The 26,028-nt window shown below is 41.2% G+C and overlaps 1 protein-coding gene across 3 annotated transcripts in view; it reads right to left on the bottom strand.

Moving 5' to 3' along the window:
- Window positions 1-26,028, bottom strand: part of KIF26B (kinesin family member 26B) — a 345,725-nt gene that overhangs the window by 171,970 nt on the left and 147,727 nt on the right. For all 3 annotated transcript variants that reach the window (XM_083176235.1, XM_083176236.1, XM_083176237.1), the window contains one exon: window positions 17,634-17,800. In XM_083176235.1, coding sequence (XP_083032361.1) covers window positions 17,634-17,800 — 167 coding nt within the window. The remainder of the gene's footprint in view (window positions 1-17,633; window positions 17,801-26,028) is intronic.

The raw sequence follows: 26,028 nt of genomic DNA, 5'->3' as shown, positions 1-26,028 counted from the left end.
GTTGAGCTATTATCAGTAAAAAGTGTGTCAAAGTCGTACACCACAATAGAATGGTTCGCATAGTTGCGCAAACGAAGTATAGGAACCAGGTTTTATAATAAGGCGAACCTCGTGCGCAGCCATACCGATACACATACATTCATATACTAACATACTACATTTACATACTAATAAAATATAGATAAATGGTTTTAATCTGCAGCACATAGTTTAAATGGTAAAACACGATCTTTCTTGTACATATTTCGCATCTGTGTGTTCCGTCTCTCATGCGCAGTGCTCCGGTTCAGGTTTAAAGTTCGCAACTTGTAAGAGCAAAAAGTTATTGAACAATTACATATTTAATGACTATTTCATCATGAGGACAGTGTAACTGGAAGCTCGAGATGTAACCGGTTTCATAGACAAAGAGACCTAGGTGCATTTCCCTGCACCAATCCAAGAGAAGCGACATCCGATCTTCTGAAGAAAGATGACCCTCACTGCCCCCCTCTACCTGGACACTATAAGAGTTCAAGCACATCCTAAACTCTCTCTCACTGTTCCTCTTCTTCTCCCCTGGACTGTATTCTGGACAGAATATAGTGAGCTCAGACCGGGTTTGCGCCAGCGCTATTGATGAGACTGTAACATTTGCATTCCTGTATGTGTATTCTGTAGTGTGGCTGATTGTAATTATATCTGTTGTTTTCCCCTGTTAGTTTAGAACCTATTTTGTATTGTGTAACGGACTGTATACCTTGTTATTTGTTTCTATATCTCTGTAATCCCCTGTTGTCCGTTAGGGACTGAAATATATGGTACCGGGACTTTATCCCCTTATTCCAGAAATTTATACAGAGTCTTGGCATTTATTCACATTTAGTGTCAAAGGGTTATAAGGAAATTGTCCTTAAATTTGTACTCACATTTGGGTACTAAGTACTGTGAAAAGATACCGCTTCATAGGTATTGGTATAGCGTGTTTTATACACTGACAAGGTTCGCTACGCTGCGCTATGCTTTGTTCGCACGTAGCTAGGAATAAAAGGTTAGTGGTTTACGGACACAGTATGTAAACTGCGCACTTCACTTATTATCTATTGGTTTAATCTTATATGGGAATTGATAAGTGCATGCATGATGACTGAATTGTGATGAAATACCACAAAATTTACAGTTCTTATTTATCTATAAGTGATTTAGTTGGGTTAGATTGATTTAGTTAGATACTTGGGCAATTTTGTAGGAGGTACCAGAGAGTGTCGGCAATAACGTGGGCATGTCAGACCCACGCCAAAAACTTGGTGCCAGTGTCTTAGTTTCTGTGGCCATTCTGTGTACTTAGATCTGCAAGGCCACACCCTGAGGGGGTGAATATGAATGATAACTCACAAGTAACTCATGGTTAGTGGTTGGATGAAGCCATTTATTGTCAAACAACTGTGTTTACTCTTTTTAAATCATAATGACAACAGAAACTACCCAAATTACCCTGATCAAAAGTTTACATACCCCAGTTCTTAATACCGTGTATTGAACCCTTTAGCATCAATGACAGCTTGAAGTCTTTTGTGGTAGTTGTGGATGAGGCTCTTTATTTTCTCAGATCCTCTTCATGGCTCTTTTCACTTCAGCAGCGATGAAGGCATGACATCACCTATGCTAAAAACTAAGCTGCTGGGACCTGAGGAAGGGAACAAATTTTGTCCAACACACTCACATGTACTAGGAGGGGCAAGCCACAGGTGGAAGAGGACCATAGAGCCACCACATTTAAAGAAGGTGGAGGTGGCTGCAGCTTGTCAGTGCAACTTGTGCCATCTGCATCATCTATTGATGTGAGTGGTGGTTTGGAATTACTGTGCAGGATCATACCACTTTAACCTCTGTGTTGTTGTCCAGATTTGTCTGTATGGCGGCCTCACAGGCCACACCTTGAGGTTTGAAAGTAATTTTCAGTATATGCCAAACTGGGACAAATGGATGTAGATGTAGGTTATGCGGATTGGTACTAAGGACTTTTACACATATTTCCATACCTGCTGTAAAATGACTGCAGATGTCAGTATTCTTCTGTTTCCAGTACAGATGTATCTTCATACCCTATTGCTACAGCCGTGCCAGACATCCCTTCTTGGCATGCCAGTTCCCGTGAGCCTCGGCTTGAGCTAAGCTTCTTTTGGCAATACTATGTGACAAAGCACTTCCCAAGACCAAACTGATTAGACTGATATGTGACACTTGCACAGCTGTGTTTGACTGAATATGGATTTGTATACAAAGCAGCCACTGCAGCTTTGTTTTATGCCAAGTTCCATTGTTCTTCATATACATTTGTAAATGTCACAATGTCAAATTAATCAGTGCAGATTTGTGAAGTGGCAATGGCGCATGGCCTTTATATTAACACAAAAATGATGTTCACTCGTGCAGGGGTCTTGTGCTGTATGAAGTATTGAGTATTGAAGTGTATGAGGACACATCTGTAACTCATACATACAGGATACCACAGCTACAATACGTTATCCTACAATACCTTTTAAAAGCACCCATATTGCTACAGGTGTATAATATCAAGCATCTAGACATGCTGTCTCAATCTGCAAACATCTGTGGTACAAAATGTGACGTTCTGAGCTCAGTGACTTTAAGCGTGGTATTGTGTTGGATACCACCTTTATAATAAGACTGTTTGTGAAATTTAATTCCTGCTGGATATTCCACGTCCATTGTGATATGATTAGAAAGTGGAAGCATATAGCAACAACAGCAAGACAACCATGAAGCTGAAGCAGGGTTGCCTGCCCTTCCGGAATGGCAGAGAGGGATCCGGAAATTGGGTTGCCTCCTGCCCCCACGGAAAGGGTGGCAACCCTCCCGCATAACCCCCCATCTCCCGCGAACCGCCCCTTGGTGGGGGGGAGGGGTCTGCAGGTAAAATTATGCTTTTGCGTCATTTTAGCACTGCCCCACACAGTGCAATGCCTGAAATACCAGCATTGCACAGCAGGGGGCATGGCTGAAATGATGTGATCACTCTAAGCACACCCCCAACAGGACAGACCATCTGTGGCTCCGCCCCCAAACCAGCTCTTTTTTTACTCCTGGCGATGGTCCCACCCCCTGCCTAACAGAGCTAGCTGCCCTCTCCCGGAGAGGACAGCTCAAAAGTCGGCAAGTATGAGCTGAAGACCATCACAGAGTAGCGTCAATGACTGCTAAAGTTGCCAACGCTCTGCTATATATAGTTTATATCTACAATGATATGCTCATAAGGGATTGGTACGAAATCCCGGCAGTCAGAATCCCGGCAACCAAAATCCCGACAGCCAAATCCCGACAGCCAAATCCCGACAAGAGGGGGACGTGGATCGACCCCCCTTGCGGGCTCGCTGCGCTCACCACGCAGCTGGCACGGTGCCTCGCTACGCTCAGCACACTAATTTATTCTCCCTCTATGGTAGAGGGAGAAAGTGTTGGGATTTCGGCGGTCAGGATTTCAGCGGTTGGGATTCCGGTGTTGGGATTTTGACCGCCGGGATTCCGACCGCCGGGATTCGAACTGCATCCCGCTCATAACTACGATAACTTATAGAGCATAGATCATAATGAGTTAGAGTAAACCAATCCCAGAATGAGTTTGTACCTCTGCAATATGCTCTTACCACTGTACAGTTTCTCATAGACTATGTAAGCCAGTAATGAGTAATACATGCTGGGAGAAGCTGAAGAACATGTCATGATCAACATATTGCATATTAACTGTGTCAAGGAAGCCTATTACATTTCCAATATTAGTTCAAATGGTCCAGACATACAAAAAACAGCTGAGTATTACTGATGGTAAAAATATAAATACCAGCGCTGGAATCCTGATATCAATTAGGAACCGATGCAGTCTAATATATAGAAACGGCTAGCCTGAACCCAATCCTTGGAACTAGAAATATGCAATTCTGGAAGTATATGATGTAAGCACACATTAAACAGGGATTTTTCAAAGTTCAAACCCTAAGAGGGTGAAGGGGGTAAATAATTTAATATATCTTGGGCCCAATGAGATATTGAGTTTCTTTTGTTTTTGGCTTACAAATGTTTCCAACTAATACCTAAAAACGTAATTTAGGATATTGTCCTAATCAATCCCCACAGAGGAAAATGTGGATTTGGAGGTGCTCTTCTGACCCCCAAAAAGACAGAAATGTAAAACAGATCTGTGAACTCAATGGTGCAAATGTAGGACATACACACTTTCAAGCCTCCTGGCCTTCCATCCTACAAGCTGCTCAAATTGGGGGTTCCAGTGCTGTTGCTGCGGAGTCTCAACTTGAACAAACTCTGCAATGGTACCAGGCTGCAAGTAAAGATCGGCCACAGGAATACCATCAAGGCCACAGTGTTCACGGGCTGTGCGGGGGAGGGGGGGGGAGAGTATGTTCATTCTCTACATACTCCTCCAGTTCAAGAGGCTGCAGTTTCCCTATAGGTCTGCTTTATAATGACGATCAACAAGTACCAGGGACAGTTGCTGAAGGTGACAGGGATTGAATTGAGGGAGGACTGATTCTTACATGGGCAGTTATACATGGCCTTCCATTCCAAAATAAGCTCACCCAGTAGGCTGGTGATCATAACACCTGAGGGGAGAGCCACCGATGTGTTTTACAAAAGAGATCCTTAAGTAGTAAAAATTAAAAAAAAAGTTTAGATATGTATTATAATTTATCTATAAATCATTCATATTTTAAAAAAATGCTTAAATATCTTAATTTTTTTAATATTGATACTACCACTTTCCTGTACCGCAGACGTACAACTAAGTATTCAAGTTACGATGGGATGAAGGATATGGAAACAGTAAATGTTGTCTACTCAGGTGAGTAGAGGCCACATAAGCTAGTGGTGTTATAGTATAAAGAGTACATAATATTCTTAGCGCGCTATATGATTTTATATATATGTGTATGTGTGTGTGTGTGTTGCACATTGGGTTGTATTATGATGGATTTTTGAATGTTATGTGCACATTATTCACTTATGTTTTATAACATACAGGAGAATATGTTTGGCACAATGTATACAAGCAGAGCAAGGTAATTGAGAAGCACACAGCATTGTGCTGGAGGCATGGCACATTAAGCTCACCGTGACATGTCATACTTGTATATGTACTATACTGAGTGGGCTTTCACTCCTGTCATTATAGCGAGCTTCCATTATTTTCTCAAGTAAATGTGTTCCATCTGTATACCGTGTTTATACATAAGACTTGTTTCACCTTAGCACAGATGTCTACGAATATATATTTCACTGTACTATTTTGCAAAAAATCCTAAATTAACCAGATTTTAGATAGCATAATACAGTAGAAAGATTTTGCATGGCTGTAATCAGAATATAGTCATACAATGCAATGACATTAGGTGCCTTATGGCAGCAAGTTTTCAACTATGGAGCGGTTTTTCAATTGGAAACAAATGTTGGTCTGCAAGTCACTTATACAAAGCATGATTGTGCCTAAGAAATGATACACAGAGAGCACCATATGTGTATGCAATGCACTTGTAGAAATCCCATAGCACCAAACTTTGTGACATTTCCCTTTCATCTCTCATTCTACAACCCACCCTCTTGGAGAAAGAGGTTAATGGGGAAATGACATCAATCACATTACATACAGTATTGCTGCCACAGACAACATCTTAAATGAAAACAGACCTCTACCTCGGGCATATTCACATGTCTGCTCCAGACTTTGTGCTAAATACATATGGTGTTTTGGGATATTTGTATATATGTCCCAGCTGTACTCATCCCCTTCTGTTATTAATATGGACACCACATGAAGTAGTGTAGTAATATAATTGACTAAAACAGTTTTTCATCCGTATATAGCTTCTATATACCCCATTTCTAATTGTTAATATGTTCTCTTACATAAGAAACTGTGTAATAATTTATTCTCACTACTAAAACTACTGAATTAGGTATCTGTAAAAGCATTTCAATATGCTTATTCGCATACCCTGTCTGCCTCCACAAGGGTTACCGAAAAAAATATTGTATACAGAAACACTGTGTATTAATACAGCATATGCCATACAATTTTGTTAGTTATAGATTATATATGCAACACACCTGATTGATACATACAGCTGTAGCCTAATTAATGCTTGCAACTGATTGGTTAAAAAAGGGATTTATGATCTCTCTATCTTCTGAGGAAACCATTATAATTTGGCAATGGAGACACGAGTTAAGAGAAAGAGAGCACCTGTCGCTACTATTCTTCATCCAGGCCTACATTGCCGGACCCGCTGGCCATTTCTGCATCACTGGATGCAGAAATGGAGAGCCCTACATTGCCAGACCCATTGGTCATTTCCGTATCACTGGAATACAAGTCTCCACTAGTGCATGAGCAGCTGCCACATAGACACCACTTCCCACCACTCCATTCATACGGAAGTTTCTTGTTCACCTGGGAATTCACCCACTGTACACCAAACTGACAACTACGATGCTGCATCACTGGAATACAAGTCTCCACTGCCATCTCCGACCTCCACACAGTGGGATGTGTTTGCTGTAAGAGACTTACTGTATGCCCTGTACACATGGTGCAATTCAAGGTCACTTTCGATTTCATTTTTACAATATAGTCAAAACCGAATTGAAATCGAAAGGTTCATCAGAATTGAATAAAAAATGAATTGCACCTGTACTACAAAAACTGCTTATACAGGGCAAAGTTCAGATTTTAACTCCATTGGGTCCAACAGCTTTGGGATCACCCTTGAGTTAACTTGCTATATACCACTTGATTGTGACTGCTGAATATACGGTGAGGTTGAGCATAGTGCTCTATATCGTGCATACCTTAGTCAATTGTTCGGTTGAAGAAAGGATGGCTCCTTTTTTTTCGCACAGACATCTCTGTCTAGCTTGAGGCTTACCAACTTACAGCAAGGGCGGCTTAAAGCCTTAGCCAAAACCCACAGAAGTTCAGAATTGTATTGAAGCATATATATAAAAAAGATTCATTGTGTTACTGTAGGTGAACTGTACTCTGCAGCGAGACCCCATCTTCGAGGAAATTAACCTGCACTAAGGATTCTTTCACCAGTAAGCCTGCTCCAAAGACTTCACACCATATGCTGTTAAGTAGGATCAGGACTTATATTCTTGGAGGTGCTGGTATTCATCACGCAATGTGTCTAATTTAATACAGATCAGCACAGTTACATTTTACTCCCCTGGTTTTATTTATGCCAACATCATTCATGCTGTCTCTTAGAGAAAAGGTTGAAAAACTAATCAACCACAAGTCCTACATTGGTGTTTAGTAGGCGGAACGCACTTACTGTATACTGCATGTGTGATCTAACTTGTTAGTGGTTTGTTTTACGTCTGCCAGCTAAATGCAGTTTGGGTTCAAGCAATAGCCCTCCAGATTTATCTGCAAACTGTCTCATAAGTAGTTAATTTGTAGTCTGGGCTGATTTTACAGAACCCTTTTGGTACCTAGTTACAAACAGGAAGTCATTCAAATAGCAACGATGTCAGTGATTTTGAGTGCTTCTATTTCATACCCAGAGAACCCCTAAATTGGAATTTTAATATGCAAAGACGAATAGGGAATGGGGAATTGGGAATACTTCTGCACCAGTTCAGATATTTATATTATTTGCTGCGTTGAATTACAGTTATATCAAAATGGGGGTGCTGCCAGAGACAATAAATTGTACATGAAAAGCAGGAAAGAAGAAAGGATTGTCTCTTCTGCTGGCGCACTAAAGATAGAAAGATCAATTCAAGAATTAAAATATACCTTTTCTTTATATTATAAATGAAACCGTTTACATGAAATATGTGCTCATATTTCATGTAAACGATTTTAATTATAATATAAAGAAAAGGTACCATATATACTCGAGTATAAGCCTACTTTTTCAGAACATTTTTTATGCTGAAAAAGCCGCCCCTCGGCTTATACTCGGGTGAGGGTCCCACTTGAGTCAATACGTTTTCCCAGTTTTTTTGTTGTAAAATTAGGTGCCTCGGCTTATAATCGGGTCGACTTATACTCGAGTATATACGGTATATTTAAATTATTGAATTGATCTTTCTATCTTTAGTGCGCCAGAAAAAGAGACAATCCTTTCTTCTTTCCTGCTTTTCATATTTTAATATGCACCCTTATAGTGCTATAAGCTAAAATACATAATTAATAATAATATCCCTAAATGGACTGATATCATAGAACCAAAGTATATTTTCAATTTTATATGTTCGAAATCTGTGGTAAATTTAGGGACATATTTACAAATGTCTAGAAACAAAGTATCACATATTGTGGCATTAAGACATTAATTATTGGGGACATTTATTAAGACACCCTGCAGGGACAGTGGCCAGTCCCTGTCGAGTGCAATAAAGTGACACTTCCGGGCCTGAGCCTAGAATAGCTACATGTGTAGGCATTCATTTTCAAGCAGAAATTCATAAAGTTGTGTTAGATATCAGAAGGCAAAGTAAGCTTTGGTTCATTTGGCAGAATCATGTCCACATAGACCCTATTTGCCAAAATAGAGGGACACTCTCAAAACATTTGCTGACAATTAATGCCCAAAAACTGTAAACAATGTTCAGTATTCTGAGAATTTTCTATGAAAACATCTTAAAAAATGGGCTCATTAATCATTTATAGAATGATCCATAGTTCTTTTTTCACATAGAAATCTATTTACAGTAAATTATGTTCATTTAACCGGTGCAAAAATATTTTAATTTATCTGTATTCTGTTTAATGGGAAAATGAATCCGTTTAGAAATTACTTATCTAGGGAAGCACGGCATTACACTATATGGTGACCCAGTGAGATAATTAACCTCAAAACTGTATCATTATAATATAGAATTCAGCTAAACCAAGCTTTATTGTTTGGAAAAAATGGGTGAAATTTAATAGGATGAGAGATTCAGAAAGTGAGAGATTTGGTAAGAAATCTCCTGTTTTTTTAAAGTGGCAATCATTTACACTGCAAAATCAAACTGGTGTGTAACAGTGTAAAACGGCAATATCAAATTGATTTCTTACAAATCTCTCACTTTCTGAATCTCTCATCCTATCATCTCTATCCTAGCTTCATGAAAAGAAGCAATTTAACATGAAGTTACTAATACCCCTTTTCCACTAGCAAAAATAACCTGGGTCGATGTGTGGGGACACGCATCGACCTGGGTTTTTTGCTAGTGGAAATGCAAAATCCCGGGTCGAATGACCAGGCACTCCAACATGATTGTTAGTTGGGTTAGAACCGGGATGCTTCCGGGTCCAGGGGCATTGGAAACAGGTAACCTGGGTCCCCTTCACTACAATACAGAGGTTGTTGCTGGGCGATGCTCTCATCTCCCAGCGCCGCCCCGGCCCCACCTCCTGATGACGTTACCTGCCCGAGTCGGATCACCAGTGGGAAAGGGTTTGCAAGCCGGGTGACACACGGGTACAAAAATCCCAGGTGCGACCCGGCATGAAGGTGGAAAAGCTAATAAGCTAATCAACAATTTTTTTGCCAATCATAAGAGAGATTTTATTATAGGTTTGTGGTACTGATTTTGAAAGGATATGGGTTTTGTTACATTGGGGGGTATTCAATTGGTGCCAAATATTTTTCCACAACGAACCACATGTTTTGGCCAAATTGGGGCCTTTTTCCCCAGTTTTCAGTCAGTTTCGCCAATGTAGTTTTGAAAAAAAAATAATAATAACCAGTGAAACTGCATCAGCAAAAATAACTGAATAATAGGCAAAAAAACCCCATTGACTCCCATATTTAGATAAACAAGAAAAACACAATCAGAGCTGGGTGGCGCTGGATTCAGTTTTCAGTCTTTATGGTGCAATTCTCACAGATAATTGGGTACTTGTTTCCTAGCACAGCGCCCGTCGGGTTGATCGCATGCCTTAAGTTTAAGGTACTTAAGGCATGCGATCAACCCGATGGACCCAATTAAAATGGGCCGCGACCGGCATGATCAACCCGATTTTCCCATAAAGAATAATGTTAAGTTACTTTTTAAAGTTAAATTCGGGTTGATCAACCCAATTTTACATAGGGAACAATGGGAAATGGGCCAATATGGCCAATTTCTCATTGTATAGGGTTAGGGTTGAAATGGCCCCCCATTGTTAACGCCACCCCACTATTGACGCCAACCCGAAGCGTGGTGAGCGCAGCGAGCCAGCGAGGGGCGGCGGTACGCGTCCTCCGACCTTTTCATACCCCCACTATCCACATCGGCGTGGAGTTGATTTTATATAGTGTGGTGAGCGCAGCGAGCCACCGAGCCCGAAGTGTGGTGAGCGGACGCGTATACCTGTGAAGTTATGCGCGTCCCCTCGGGGGGCTCGCCACGCTTCGGGCTCGCCACACTATATAAAATCCACTCCACGCCGACGTGGATAGCGCTGCGCTCGCCACGCTTTGGGTTGGCGTCAATAGTGGGGTGGCGTTAACAATGGGGGGCCATTTCAACCATCAGGGGGGTTTGCTATTAAAATGGGGGTTTTGGGGCTTTTTACATTGAAATCAATGTAACATCGGGTCTCAGGGACCATTTTACATTGATTCCAATGTAAAAATCGGGTCGATCGCATCGACGCGATTTTTCCGACCCGATCAATACAATCAAAATCGGTGGCGCCGTGCTAGGAAACAAGTACCGATAATTGCAGTGTTGAATTCAAACACATAAAAATTAAAGTAGTAGAAAACATGTATGAGGGAAATGTTCAACCGTTTACAGATAAAAGTGTGGATCAAAAATGAAGGGAAACAACCTGCTCACAAAGAGTAAGGAAAAGACATGTGCATAAAGATATCTTTAGAGTTTTAAGGATCACCTCGTTGGTTAAACAGATGGTAATTATCAGATCACAATCTCTTTTTTTGTGTACATTTCTGGCTGGACATGGGGAGGACGCATAAAGATACCGTTATGAGAGGATCACGGCGAGTCGCTGTGTGAGTACGGTACGCATATCACATATCTGCGTTATCAGGGTTTTTATTAAATATACGGTACTTGTTTTCTAGCACAGCGCCACCGATTTTAATTGTATTGATCGGGGTCGCAAAAATCACGTTGATCGCATCGCATGCCAGCCAAATCGCATGCGATGCGATCGACACGATTGACCCGATTTTTACATTGGAATCAATGTAAAATGTTCCATGAGACCCCAATTTTACATTGATTTCAATGTAAAAAGCCCCAAAAACCCCCATTTAGATAGAACCCCCACCCCCCCCCCATCGGTGAAATTGCCCTCCATTGTTAACGCCACCCCACTATTGACGCCAACCCGAAGCGTGGTGAGCGCAGCGAGCCTGCAAGGGTGGCGGTATGCGTCCTCCGACCTTTTCATACATCCACTATCCACGTCGGCGTGGAGTTGATTTTATATAGTGTGGCAAGCGCAGCGAGCCACGAGTCTGAAGCATGGCGAGCGCACGCGCATTACTTCACAGGTATACGCGTCCTCTGGCGGGGCTCGAATACATTGTTCCCTATGGGAATGGACGATCGCGATGGACGCGATCAACGTGATTTTATCTTTACTGGCAAATAAAGCTGGTAATTGACAGAAAATCGGGTCCATCGCGTCGATCGCATGCCTTAAGTACCTTAACTTAAGGCATGCGATCAACCCCGACGGGCGCCGTGCTAGGAAACAAGTACCAAATATACTGACATTCATTGCTGAGCTGTGGACCACACGAACTAAGTGCCATGTTTTAATCTTTCAACCTTGGTAGTTTTGGTTCATTTAATAAACAAACTTTGGAATAATGTAATGACACAGTATTTATAAATTTATGAGAAAAACAAAATAGTAGCACCTAGAAGAAAAAAGACTTAAAAAGAGGCTACTGCTTGCCGGGAGTATGGGAGGATTAATTTATTTTATTTATTTAAATTAGGTGTTATTGACAAGTAAACCTTTAACTCATTTTCCAGACTGTCAGCAAATTGGCAATTGTTAATCCATAATTTGCCCTGTCATTGCAGATGAAGTCTAGACAAACAACCTGGGCAGACAAAGGTCACATGCAATGTTCTAACTTCATTTACAGATGGAATGTAAGGAAGCGAAAGCAAGGCTACAAGAACACAACAAGGCAGAATGATTCTAGCATTAGGGATATAGCGCATACATATTCCCATGGCCAGGTTAAAGGCATAATATGCCTAGAGCTGAAAATGTTGAAGGGCCTATTATGAGAACTGGACGAGGTGAGGCCAAAGCCATGCAGAACCCATACAACCCATAAAAGTACAACAATTGCATAAATGTTTAAAATAGAAATGCAATTTTCATACCTGATTGATGATTTATGGCCAACCATGTGGCCAGATTGTGTCTGTCTGGTGACATCATGCTGTCATGATGATGGGCCTATTTTATGTGTAGGCCTGGAGTTGCAGCTCCATTGTTTATGTGGCCCTATATATTTCACAGCACATTTTAAAGAATATTTGTCCATTTACATCTGTCCCTGTCCATGTAGGCAAGGACTAAGAACCTATATTCCTTACCACATTCACATACACACACTGACAAACTACGATTAATTTTGTTTGGAGCCAATTAACCTGCAAGTATATATTTTTTGATTGTAGGAGGAAACCGGAGTACCCGCAGAAAACCCACTCCAGTACTCTACTCCATATAGTTAGGGCCATGGTGGGAATTAAACCATGACACACTGATGAACAGACTGATGTAGAAACCATCAATGAAACCAATCCATTTTAGCTCATCTATGGTTCCTGACATATCTGCTTTGGTAGTGGGTTATAATAAAATATGGGTATAATCCAAGGTAATGCGTCAGAATTAAATAAATACAATAGAGAGTGTAAACATGAATCTAAAAATGTACATGGCCTACAGAACAAAAATTGCCTGGAAAGACTAATAGATCTTAACATGTATAGTTTGGAGTAGAGAAGGGACATGATAAAAACTTTCAAATATACCAAGGGTTTTAGCAAAGTGCAGAAGGGTAACATTCTTCATTGAAAGAGAAGTATTAGAACTCGGGGACATACAAATGGAGGGAAGCAGGTTCAGGGGAAATTTAAGGAAAAATAACTTCACAGAAAGGGTAGAGGATAGGTGAAATAGCCTCCAATCAGAGGTGGTAGAGCCGCTAGACAGTAGAGCTATTTAAACATGCGTGGTATAAACATATAAATATCCTTACAAAGAAAAAAGGTTCAGAAAGGGTTGAGATTGCCTAAAGTATAAAACAAGGGGCAGTCTAGATTACCCAAGTGGATCTTATCTGCCATCAAATTGTACGATTCTATTCAAAATTCACAAACCCACTTCATAGTCTGTGGTTATAAACTGTCTCCTCAGCTGGTGTTCAGTGGTTTGGAGATTTCATTATGTACTGATGTGTGTCATATATAATGGTTAATTATCTTCACAAAAAATTATAAGGGCTACTTTTGGCATTTGAGTGTGTAGGGAAATGTGAGAATACAGTGCTATATTTGTCATGAAAAATACCAAACACCATTATCAGTAATGCGAACCATAGTTCAATAAATAGTATAGTTTTTATATATGTTTACACCATGGATGTGAATACTGACCTTGTGATAAAAAAAAAAAAGTGGTTAAAAATAGAATTATTTTAAATTGACTGACAGCTGATTTAAAGGCGGTCACAACATGTTGTAACATGCTGGGCTACTAACTCAAAGCAGCTGAGGTGCTCAATCACATCTGGAATTTCAAGGTCAGAAAGTGACCACGAGGACCACAACCTTCTCTAAGAGAAGTAAGAGTGAGCATTTTGTTAAATTACTCACTTGCAAATCTTAAACCCCAAGAGTACGGGCTATGCTAGAAGTTGTCAGTAAGGAATTAGAGTATTCTGAGTCTGGAGCTGTTTAATTCACTGGCATTAGAGCAGGCAGTGAAGAACTGTTTTGTCCTTCCATGACTCCTCTACTCTGTCTTGGATCTTCATCGCTATGCTTAACCTTGTTCTATGATGGCTTAATAAATCGAAATGTCTCAGAATTATAATTAAAGAAAAACGCTGCTTATACGTAATGATCATGTGCTTAAATGTAATTTTTCCATTTATAAATTCACTTGTTCACATCCCATATGACTGAAATATTATTTTCATTTAAGAATGTGATACTATTCTATTTGTTTCTGCAGTCTGTCAAACGTTACAAGGTAAAATCCCATGGCAGCCTTACATTTCAGCTAGAACAAATTCTGCATCTTAAGCATGCTCATCACTGTCCATTTCCTTGGCAACAGTTTAGGAAAGATTACTGCAATTTTACCATTTAGTCTAAATAATAATCATTCAGAAAAGGACAAAGAAATATAGTGTGGCATATACTGAGTGGAAGAGCTAGGGAGCCAAATGATGGCTGAAAATGTCTGGCATAACAACAATCCCGCTCAGACATAATGGAGTACAGTATAACAAAGGGTTATGATGTTTTTAAAAAATCGTATGTGTTTTGCCTCCTATTGTATAAAACAAAAGTATTATTATAATGGTTTTCCTATTCTCAAAATCCTGGGATTGATTGATGGTTCAGTCCATCGAATGTTGAATTGCTAAAAATAGACACATATAAAGAATATCTTATGGTGTGTACACACGGTAGATGTGCCTTAAGATCCTATCCACGATCTGACCAGATAGGATCGTGGATAGGATCTTAAGGCACATCCGATTTGCATCCTATCTTGACTATATAGTACAGATCTGCACTATATAGACAAGGCAGCCAAGACTTTCTGGCTTCCGATACGTGAACGCGCATCGGGATCGCAAGGGTTAAAACCCTTGCGATCTGCATCCGATGTTGATCCGATGCCGATCCGATGTTGACTATATCGTCAACATCGGAAAGGAAATCGGACCGTGTGTACACAGCATAAGTTAGAGATTGCCAGCAACTCTCTCATTGCTGGGATATCTATAATGGATGCAGGGGGTGCCGTGCATATGGATCTCTGTGCAGATGGTGGCCCAACGGCACAGCTTCAATCCCTTAGCATTTACTTACATCGTGGTCTTCCTGCCAGCAACCAGCATCATTATTCTGGTGATTTCTGCTGAAAACGAGCACTGGCAACAAATGTCTGAAGTAGTCACCAGAGATGTAGTTTGGCGCATGCGCAGAAGACTCTTTGACATTACCATAATCTTTCTTCGCATATGTTGGTACACTTTTTTCATTGATGAAGGAACCCTCAAACATCTCCACACAGTTCCCTGCCACAGATAACACACTGCTGCTTCTCACCTAAATGTTCTTATTTGGCCTTACTTCTGCAGAAACCTAAAAGCATAGGATGAAGCCCAAATGGCCAACATATAATACAGCAACCATTAATATGTTATATCTGCAAAAATAAGCCCATTCATACAGCAGGTTTTGTTCGAGGCCAAAAAAAATCATGTTCAATTCTAAAATATTATAATCGAGATGTATTTTGGGTATGTAAAATAATCTTATTCTAATGTAACATAAAATATGTAGAAGTCAGTCTAAATTTCAGATCTCAATTAACAGTGCAGACCCAAGTCCTCCTTTCAAAGCTAAGTATACTGTACAATGTAGACACTGTACAAAATGCTGGCCCCAGTCCTCATTTTAGAACTCCATATATAACACAGAACCAAAACATTTTTTTTTTTATCTCAATTTACAACGCAGACACCAGTCCTCATTTTAGATCTCAGTGTACAATGTATATGGTGGATCCCAGTCTCATTTCACATTTCACTGTATAATATAGACTCCAATCCTCATAATAGATCTCATTATATAGTGTGGACACCAGTCCTCATTACTGTACTCAGTATACCAGTTCTTGATTCAAACCCTGTTCCAGGGCTTAATGTACCATGAAGATTTCAGTGTGCTACACAGACCACAATCTCCATTCTAGATCTCAGTGTGCAATGTAGACCTTATTACTTACTGTCAAATTTCAATGTACAATACAGACTTTATTTCCCAATGCAGAACCTAGTTTACAATTCAAACAATATAGACCTAACCCAGGTTTCATCGTTCAGTATAAAACAAATCACCCCACAACAACATTTGCAAAAAGAGGACAATTAATCAGTCAATATTCTGGTAACAAATAAGACATATATGAGATTATAAAATAAAATATAAAATATTTTAGTGGAAGCAACAGGGGTAAAGGGAATAGGTAACAGTTTTAGGAGTCACAGGTGGTGATAAATAGGGGTTACATCTTGGGTCTCTCTGGGACTCAGTCGCTCTGCACTGCTTTACGTTTAATCAGCTTATTATAAGACAAACCTAAGGACTGAACTGAACATAGCAGGACTTGCATGGAATTGTATAAAGGCCCCCATACATCTGAAAGACATTGCACCCAATCATACACTCTCAATGTATTGTAAGATGGATTGTATGCAGATTGTGTGCACATCGTGTGCACACAATCATAGAATGCCAGCCCCGGGAGATAGGAGGATTGGATCTGTGATCTGACATGTTGCACGTCAGATCAGTTGGGATTGGGAGCAGATTGCATGTGCTTTTAGACACATGCAATTTGTATTTAAATGGCTCATACAATCTGACACTCCCTCCCTGACTAGCAGAGAAGAGAGGTGCAGCTTCAGGGCAGCTTGTGGCAGTGATGGCGCTGGGAGTCGCAGTAGTTTCCAAGCGGCAGATGGGTGGACGTCCTTTTGCACAATTCTGTCACTACTCTGAAAACAGTTTTCAGAGGATTGCTTCATTAGGACTATTTAATTATGGAATAACACAGCAGATGTGAGCAGCTTAGTAGTTGTTGGCAACCTGTAAATTAAAACAAATAAATAAAAAAAATGGATTTTTAGTACTCCTATTCTTTTGACCCTTATAGACCAGCCCCCTATTTAAATGAAGCTTCAATCATACAATGAAGCTTCAATCATACAAACGAAGCTTCAATCATACAACTATGCAGCAGCTGGATTGTATGATGGATTGCATGACAGATTGTGAGTACATTGTGTGTCCATAAACCACCAAGGAATGCCGGGGAGTTGAAGGGAAATTGGACACAATCACGATTGTAATGTAGGGTACACACCACGACGACCCGCTCACGATGCACATCGTGAGCGGGTCGTCAGTGTCTCGTCCGACCCGCTCACGATGACGCGGGGGGGGGGGGCACGACCCGCTCACGATGTGCACCGTGAGCGGGTCCGATCCAATGGCGACCCGCACCCGGCAGTATGGTCGTTATTCAGATTCTACCTGCAGCAGGTAGGATCTGAATAACGACCGACCCGCGGGACCGCGCATCGGATCGGTATCGGTCCACACCAGGACAGAAAAGGGCCCAATCACCACACAATCTACATCCAATTTGTCGAAATTAGATCTAGATTGAGGGGATCGGGCCCTAGTCGTCCTGGTGTGTACCAGGCCTAAGACAGGTCTTTCTGATGCATGGCCACCTTAACAAAATCACTTGGAAAAGAATGTGCTATATAGAAATTAAGAACGTATCCCCTGTTTTAAAAACAGTACAATATAAACAGTAATATTCATACCTGGCAAAAAACGATGCAGCCACTGAGGTGCCGGTCGATGTTTCACTTGTAACAAATGTAGTGTGTGATGCTGGGAAGCTGTATAGGGAAGGTTTATCTGTGTTGTAACGGTTCAACGCTGCCTCTGTGAGACCCTCCCGGCCATTCTCCGTCATCAGCTGAGAGATCTGCAAAAGAGAAAGTTATTAGGGGAGCATTAGCCAAACACTAGTTTAAATTATTTTTATTTATTTTTAAGTAGAATTGATAGAATAATTTGTGTTTGGTCTTATTAGAAACCTGATATGCCAGTGACTTTTTTGTAGAGCAGTTGTTCCACAGCAAAGCACCCAGGGCTGCCTCTAACATTAGGCAGATTTATGGAGCTGCCTAGGGAATTTGTGTGGTGCCTCTTAAGTCTATCACAAAATTGATGAAGACCCAGAGAAGGCATCCTTGTTAAACTTCTTACATGCCACCTCACCAGTTTCACCTGAGGTTCTGGAAAGTCAGTATTGGTCTGTGGACAGGGTTATATTCATGTTTGTCCACATATTTTACTCAGGGCTGACTCAGGGCTGCATGCACTGAAAACCCTCCATCCATTATAGATATTCCACTGGTAGCTCAGCAGTTCCGCACCTAGAAGTGTAGCACAGCGACCTATACACTCATCAGCTATAGCATTATAATCTATGACAGAATAAGTGAATAACATGAATTATCTCAATACAATGGAATCCGTCAAGGGGTGAGATATATTAGACACCAAGTGAACACCCAGTGTTGGAAGCAGGAAATATGGACTAGTAAGGACCAAATGGTGAGGTCTAGACAAAATCATCTCCAAAATGTGGTCCTCAATATGTAGTGGCTAGTACCTACCAAAAGTGGCCCAAGGAAGGACAACCAGTGAACCGGCAACCTTGGGTCCTGGCATTCATGTAAATGTTACTGTAACATGTACCAAGTATCCAAACATTGTTGCAGACTGAGTACACCGATACAACAGAAAAGGAATGTGACCCTGGGGTCACCTAGGAGCGCTGGTAGGATAGAAGGAATATGTGCTTGTAACAAATAAAATTATAAAATTATAAAGAGATTCTGAGGGCTATTGCAGCTCCTTGGAAACAGAGGTTGTGTGCCTCTATACAGATAAAGCAATTCAAGGAAATTTCACGCTGCCTAGGCTGCATGCATACCCAAGGAGCGCAGTTGTACTCAGAAAAAAATAACAATAATAATTTTCCTTAATGGAATTATTTATTAAAAAACAATATATACCAATTTATACATAGAATAAAAATTCATTAGAAGTGCACTTCAAACATAGATCAGACAGACAGGACAAACAACATAAGACAAACGGATGAAGCCGCTGATGACTGCTCAGCTGGATATTCTCAATTGCTGAGGAGGGATGCAGCTGCAGCCAAAGCAGTGTACCCACTTTGCAGACAATTTTTAGCAGCAGTATACAGGGGTCACTTTGCGATATCCTGGCATCAAACACAGCTTCAAAAAACGCGTTTCTCCGCCTCTTAGCAGTCATCAGCGGCTTCATCCGTTTGTCTTATGTTGTTTGTCCTGTCTGTCTGATCTATGTTTGAAGTGCACTTCTAATGAATTTTTATTCTATGTATAAATTGGTATATATTGTTTTTTAATAAATAATTCCATTAAGGAAAATTATTATTGTTATTTTTTTCTGAGTACAACTGCGCTCCTTGGGTATGCATGCAGCCTAGGCAGCGTGCAATTTCCTTGAATTGAGACTGAGTACACACCTTCACTACAATGGTATTCCCTTATAGCAGTGCCTTCCTTCAGTAGGATAATTTGCCCTGCCGTAATGCGAAAAATTGTTCCAGAATGTTTGAGAAACATGATAAAGCCTCCAAATTCTCTAGATCTCAATTTAATCAAACATCTGTGGGATATCATGGAGGCCCCAACTTGCAACTTACAGTACAGAACAGCACTTAACAGATCTACTGCTAAAGTCTTGGTGCTAGATAACACAGGACATCTTCAGATGGTTTCAGCAGTCCATGCCTCAAAGCATTAGAACGGTTTTGCCTAAACATACATAACACTCTATTACTGTATTACACCGGTGGATTTCATGTTCTGGCTGCTGGATGTATATAAAAGATTTCATACTGTATATCTTAAATATTATTTAATTATTTAATAATTAACATTTTCTTATATAGAGCACACATTGGGGGTTATTCTGGTTCAATTGCAAAGGCAAATTCACTTTCTAATGTACAAAACCATGTGCACTGCAGGTGGGGTTGATGTAACGTGCAGAGAGAGTTAGATTTGGGTGTTATGTTGTTTCTGTGCAGGGTAAATACTGGCTGCTTTATTTTTACACTGCAATTTAGATATCAGTTTGAAGTACAAACCCCACCCAAATCTAACTCTCTCTGCACATGTTACATCAACCCCATCTGAGGCACATATGGTTTTGTCCACTAGAGAGTGAATTGCCTTTCTGAGTGAAAAACTGTTATATTTTCAACATACCCTGTCCAATCCCATAGTTTAGACTAAACTATGTATGAAAAGGGGGTTTGATAGATTGTAAGCTTGTGAGCAGGGTCCTCTTACCTTTTTACCTGTGTGTAACTATCCAGTTTATTGTATTACTGTTTCAAATTGTAAAACGCAACCGAATTTGCTGTGCTATATAAGAAACTGTTAATAAATAAGGCAAAAAGAACAATATACAAGATGTGCAGCATGTGTGTGTCTGTTCCAGGGAAAGATGATTCACATCTTGCAGTCTTCGCATTTGAAGATGGAGATAGAAAAATATATCATGCTAAAATAGTTTTAAGATCCCACCAAAATCAAAGGGCAGTTTGAGAAGTGTCTGAGTTAAGATAAAGTTCACATCTATCCAGAAAGTCTTGACTGGTAGTTAACCAGAAGTATGCTGAGCCAAGAATTGACCGCAAAGACAGACAGACAGAGAGAGAGAGAGAGAGAGAGAGCTGCAGTAAGCAGAGTACCAGGTTGTAGATCAGGAAGTGGACAAAGGGGGGGCCCTAGACTGCACACCCTGTAATGAGAGGTGCTACCTTGCTGAGATTTTTAGCTATATGCAAAACAGAGGGGGGTTGCAGGTGCACTATGCAATCATTACTGCTAACATGTATTCCTTTTATAATTAATTTCTGAGGATGTTAGCATACATTTGGCCAAATATATCTACCTGCTCACCACGTTAAGGTCTCCTCATTAGAGCAGGTCCCTAGCACTATGGGGTTCATGCCTGGGGCACAGGGCACCCCTGTGCCCCAGGCATGAACCCCATAGTGCTAGGGACCTGCTCTAATGAGGAGACCTTAACGTGGTGAGCAGGTAGATATATTTGGCCAAATGTATGCTAACATCCTTTAGAAATTCATTATAAAAGGAATACATGTTAGCAGTAATGTAGATCAGGAAGTGTCAGGTAAAACTACTTAGACAGTATGTACATGTATCAGAACACTGGGACCTACAGTAATCCAAAGATGGAACTTTTGGGTCTCCTGAGCCTGTTTACCTGTAATCTTTCTACAGATAAATGACCAAGTAACATGTTATTACTGTGATGATAACCTGATGCAGGGAAATCGAGATGTCTACTATAGAGAGCAGTGCAAAGACATGAGTTTTAGCTTTGTGCAAAGTACTCTGGCAGGTGGTAGTCCGAGCAAAACAGCAAGTACAATGCCATCTACCACCTACACCAGTGGTGGCCAAACTTGGCTTTTAAGGTGCCCAAACACTAGAAAGATCTGCGATCGTAAGATGTGCGCATAAATTAGCCTTGAAATCTTTTGTCGGTCCTGGACAAAAGATTTCAGGAAAGCGCACATCTTTACCAAAGATTTTTCTTAAGATCCCGTGTGCGTTCCTATGGATCTTTTGTTAAATCTTCTGATCTTTCGTGCAGCACGTAAGATCAGAAGATTCAGCTAAAGATCCACGGGAGCGCGCATCGGACCGAAATCGGACGATTTTCGACAGATTATCGGAAATCGGCCAATCGGCCCAAAAATCATTCTAGTGTGTGGGCACCTTTAGACCTCCTTATGTTTTCCAAGTCTCCGATCCACAGGGACTCTGGAAAACATGAGTACCAATGTTTGTCCACCACTGACCTAATCACATATGTGAAAATCTGCAATTACGAGATACAGTAGTACTTTACAGTCCCCGAGATGGAACTACAGTCCCCGAGATGAAAACATAGTAAGATAAACCTCAGGACTTTCAGGTTTTAATAGAGATAAAGGCCCCCATACATTAGTCCGACTTGTCCTAGGGACAAGTCGGACCTGATTTCCCCGGCAGCTCCCCGGGAGGTTTCACACATGATGAGGCACTTGATGTGCCAAGTTTTGCATATGATAAATTGCCATGCGATTTATCATATGAAACTCCCGGGGAGCTGCAGGGGGAGAGCCGGGCAGAATCAGCGGGCGACGGGCCGGGCATAGTAAGCTGTCAAATAGGCAGCGGGCGGGGGTGCATTGGAGAGCCGGGCTGGGGACACAGAGGCAGCGCATGGGGGTGGACGCCGGTGAACAGACGAGGGAGCTGGGCAGGAGGATCGGGGACTCACTCACTCTGCACTGCAAGCCAGGGAAAAAAAACAATACAAATGAATGGGAAGCCAGTGATTGGCTGAGAGCTCTCTCAGCCAATTGCTGATTGGCTGAGAGCTCTCTCAGCCAATTGCTGATTGGCTGAGAGCTCTCTTAGCCAATCACTGGCTGCCCATTCATTTGTAATGGTTTTTTTTCCTTGCAGATGCAGACGCGTTGTCCCCGGTCCTCCTGCGCCCAGCTCCCTCGTCAGTTCACCGGCGTCCACCCCCGCAAGCTGCCTGTGTCACCAGCCTGGCTCTCCTGCGGCCCCCGTCCCAGCATCTGCCGCCGCTGACTCTGCCCGGCTCTCCCCCTGCCCGGCTCTGGTGTCCCCCGCCCGGAGGCTGCACATAAGATTTAGGAAATCTTATGTACAGCCGGTCCGACTGCCCGACTCCGATCCGATGTGCACGGGACCGCGCATCGGATCAGAGGAGATGTCAAAACATGCGATTTGGGCCGATTTCATGGCCCGATTCATACGAATCGGGTGAAATCGTGCCCAAATCGTATAGTGTATGGGGGCCTTAAGAGTTAAACCATGAGGGATGTGACTGAAGAAGATAAGAAAACAACAAAATGGAGCAACCAGCACGCAGCAATAAAAAGATAAATAAAGGGGTCAATACAATTAAGTACAAGTTGGGTCTTATGTGCCTTTCACTCGTCAAACTTGCACAGCAATTTACATTTGCAATCCAATTCCATAACTCGCACTGATATTCTAGATTCATTTTTTTTGTATGCACCCTACTGAGCAGGTGCAAAGGTAAGGAAAAGTACCATCAACATATATGGTCCTGCTATTTCAGCTGACCCTTTTTTGGGATCCAGGATGAATTCCCCACTTTTTCATGCACTTTCCCTAGGTCGTATTTTGTAAAAAATATGCGCAATCTCACTGCGACAAGCTCAGATTGGTATTTCTTATTGGATCAAGCATTTCTCTGGTGCGCATATTCCTGTGATGTATGTGAGTTTCATGAAAATTGCACCTATCTGAATTGACCTGAAAGTGTGGAGTAAAGGCCCCCATATACTATGCCAAGGTACCGCATCCAGCCACGCATGTGATACTTTAGCAACTGTGATACATTGTATGTGATCCTTTTGCATTTGCTTGTATGCGATCTGAGTCATGGCTGCACTCAACAAATCTCTGTGGTAACCATGACGATCTCCATTTGGATCCAATGCACATTCGACCTTGCATCGAATAGGAATCGGAGCTAAGTCCCATATGATATGGCACTTTTCACATGATGTATTGCCCAGGTGCAGGGCTGTGAATTCGTTCGCACCTGTGCACATGAGGGTAAAAAACATTTAGAATCACTTACCATTGCTGCATTTAAAGTATATTTTACAACATTCTGCTTATGTGTATTTAAGGGCCCCAACTATGCACACAGCAATCCTCAAATACAAACCAGGTGATACTGGTTACTATGGCTTTACTAACGCTGTTAAATTATCTTGTGTCCTGGACATTACCACCCTATATAAGGAACCATTCATCTAGAACATTCACTGAAACAAACAAACAGTACTGACAGCCTGATTCAGACCTATTCGCTAGGAAGCGTACACTCACAGCCTAGCAACCAGGTCAGCGCCGCCCCCGTCCTGTTGTCACCCCCTGTCCACCTCCCCTACCCCTGTGAATGCCTCAGCGAGGGCCAGATGCACTAAGCTTCAAAAGGGATAAAATGGACTGGAGAGTGATAGACATAGTGATAGACATTTTTCAAACACAGTCAGTGACATAGCAGGTAGGAGCTGATTGGCTGGCTGTTTATCACTCTCCATTTTATCACTTTTTAAGCTTCGTGCATCTGGCCCCAAGTGTAATACTCGCAGAGGGCATTAACACAGGGGATCTGCACATGCGCAAATACATACATACACCATCGAAATTAATTCGGCTCCGTCTGATCAGAGTTGAATCAGGCCCTGAGAGCATTTAAAAATCCATGTGAAATCCACGTGAATGCATTATTTCATGCTTAAATAAAAAAAGTATTATTGCAAAATGCTAAGTAGGACTGCACAATTATTGGTACCTACAGTACTATGCATCTGTGAACAGCTAGATAGTATGTATTTGCTGTATATTCAGTGCTGCAATATTTAATAGGAATCATCACATAGGGGTGTGTAATTTTGTGTAATTTCATGTGATCTAAAAATGCTTGCCACATTTTCCTTTAATGTAAATGGCCCATTCTAGCCCATTCTTTATTTGGGGTCATTCTGCTGCCATTTTTGTCTGTGTCTGGGAAAGGGTATATTTCCCTGCCTCTCTACTGTGGTTTAAGGGAATGAAGAAGCAACAATACTGACAATACACTGCAGCCCATTACATACATAATCTTTACATCTACTAATAGAAACATACTTTAACATCTATCTATAAACATCGGCGGATATAGGAGTCTGGCCGCTCTAAGGCACAACATTATTAGCCCCGCCCCAATAAAAATTATATTTTTTTGGGGTCTTTGTACCCCTCATAGAATAGAAGGTGCATCCTTTTAGTATATAATATAATTGGGCCAGATGTATCAAGCTTCAAAAAGTGATAAAATGGAGAGTGATAAACAACCAGCCAATCAGCTCCTACCTGTCATGTTACAGGCTGGACTTGAAAAATGACAGGTAGGAGCTGATTGGCAGGTTGTTTATCACTTTCCATTTTATCACTTTTTGAAGCTTGATACATCTGGTCCAATGTGCCTCCCCTTCCCTATTTTATAGACTATAATAAGCCTCCCCCTCCTTTGGGGCCAGATGCACTAAGCCCTGAAAAGTGATAAAATGGAGAGTGATAAACAACCAACCAATCAGTTTATTTCTGACATTTTCTGTGACATGACAGTTGGGAGCTTATTGGCTCCTTCTTCATTTTAACACTTTTTGAAGCCTAGTGCCTAGTGAGTTTTGGAATCCCACACCGCCTTTAGACCCCATGCATTGACCCGTTCCAGCAGTATTTTTCGCTGCATAATGCAGGTAAGGACCTTGCCAAGCCGACCCCCAGCAGGTGCCGCCCATAGTCATGTGCCTAGTGGAAAATCCAGCACAGACTATAAATGTATTAAGGCTAAAAATCTACATTCATGTCACTGTGAACTCTTTTCATGTCATGTCACTGTGAACACAAAACTCTTATTCATCAATTTATTTAACAACATTTAAATAGCACTTTCCTAGCATATAATCCTAAACAATCAGTCATTTCATAGCTCCATAGTTATCAATTCAGTGCATTGGAAACAATCTGGGAAGTTTGCGGAACTCTCCCACATTTCTGTGCTCACAGACAAAATGTTTTTGTGTTACTCTTATCAGATTAGCGGCAGCCAGGAAATCAATGACGTGATGCCACTGGATGGAATATTTCTTCCAAACAGGGAGTCCAATATTGAGAATTAATGAGCTCTACCAGATGCTCCCTATCAACTTACATTTATTGACAGTTTTACCACTAGTGATTAAAATGTAATTATCTTTAGAAGTAGAGGAATGACTGGTATGGTCTTGTGTACAGTAAGACTTCCCTTGTTAAATATGGTTATCTGCTTTTAGCTGTATTGGCAGCCAGTACAATGTGTTTCTTTCCTGTAGTAATATAGTTACAGACTAAACCTTTTAAATCTTTTTAGATGAAAAAGTGTAATGCATCAGTCTGCTAGAAGAGGAATCTTTAAACAATAGTGACTTCATTATTAGATCCATTGCCCCGTTCCTCTCCTCCTGAG

Source organism: Crinia signifera, chromosome 3 (genome assembly GCF_055691185.1).
Source record: "Crinia signifera chromosome 3, ASM5569118v1, whole genome shotgun sequence".
Classification (NCBI taxonomy): Eukaryota; Metazoa; Chordata; class Amphibia; order Anura; family Myobatrachidae; genus Crinia; species Crinia signifera.
The sequence above is the reverse complement of the archived record's forward strand: the minus strand, read 5'-3'. Positions and strand labels throughout refer to the sequence as shown.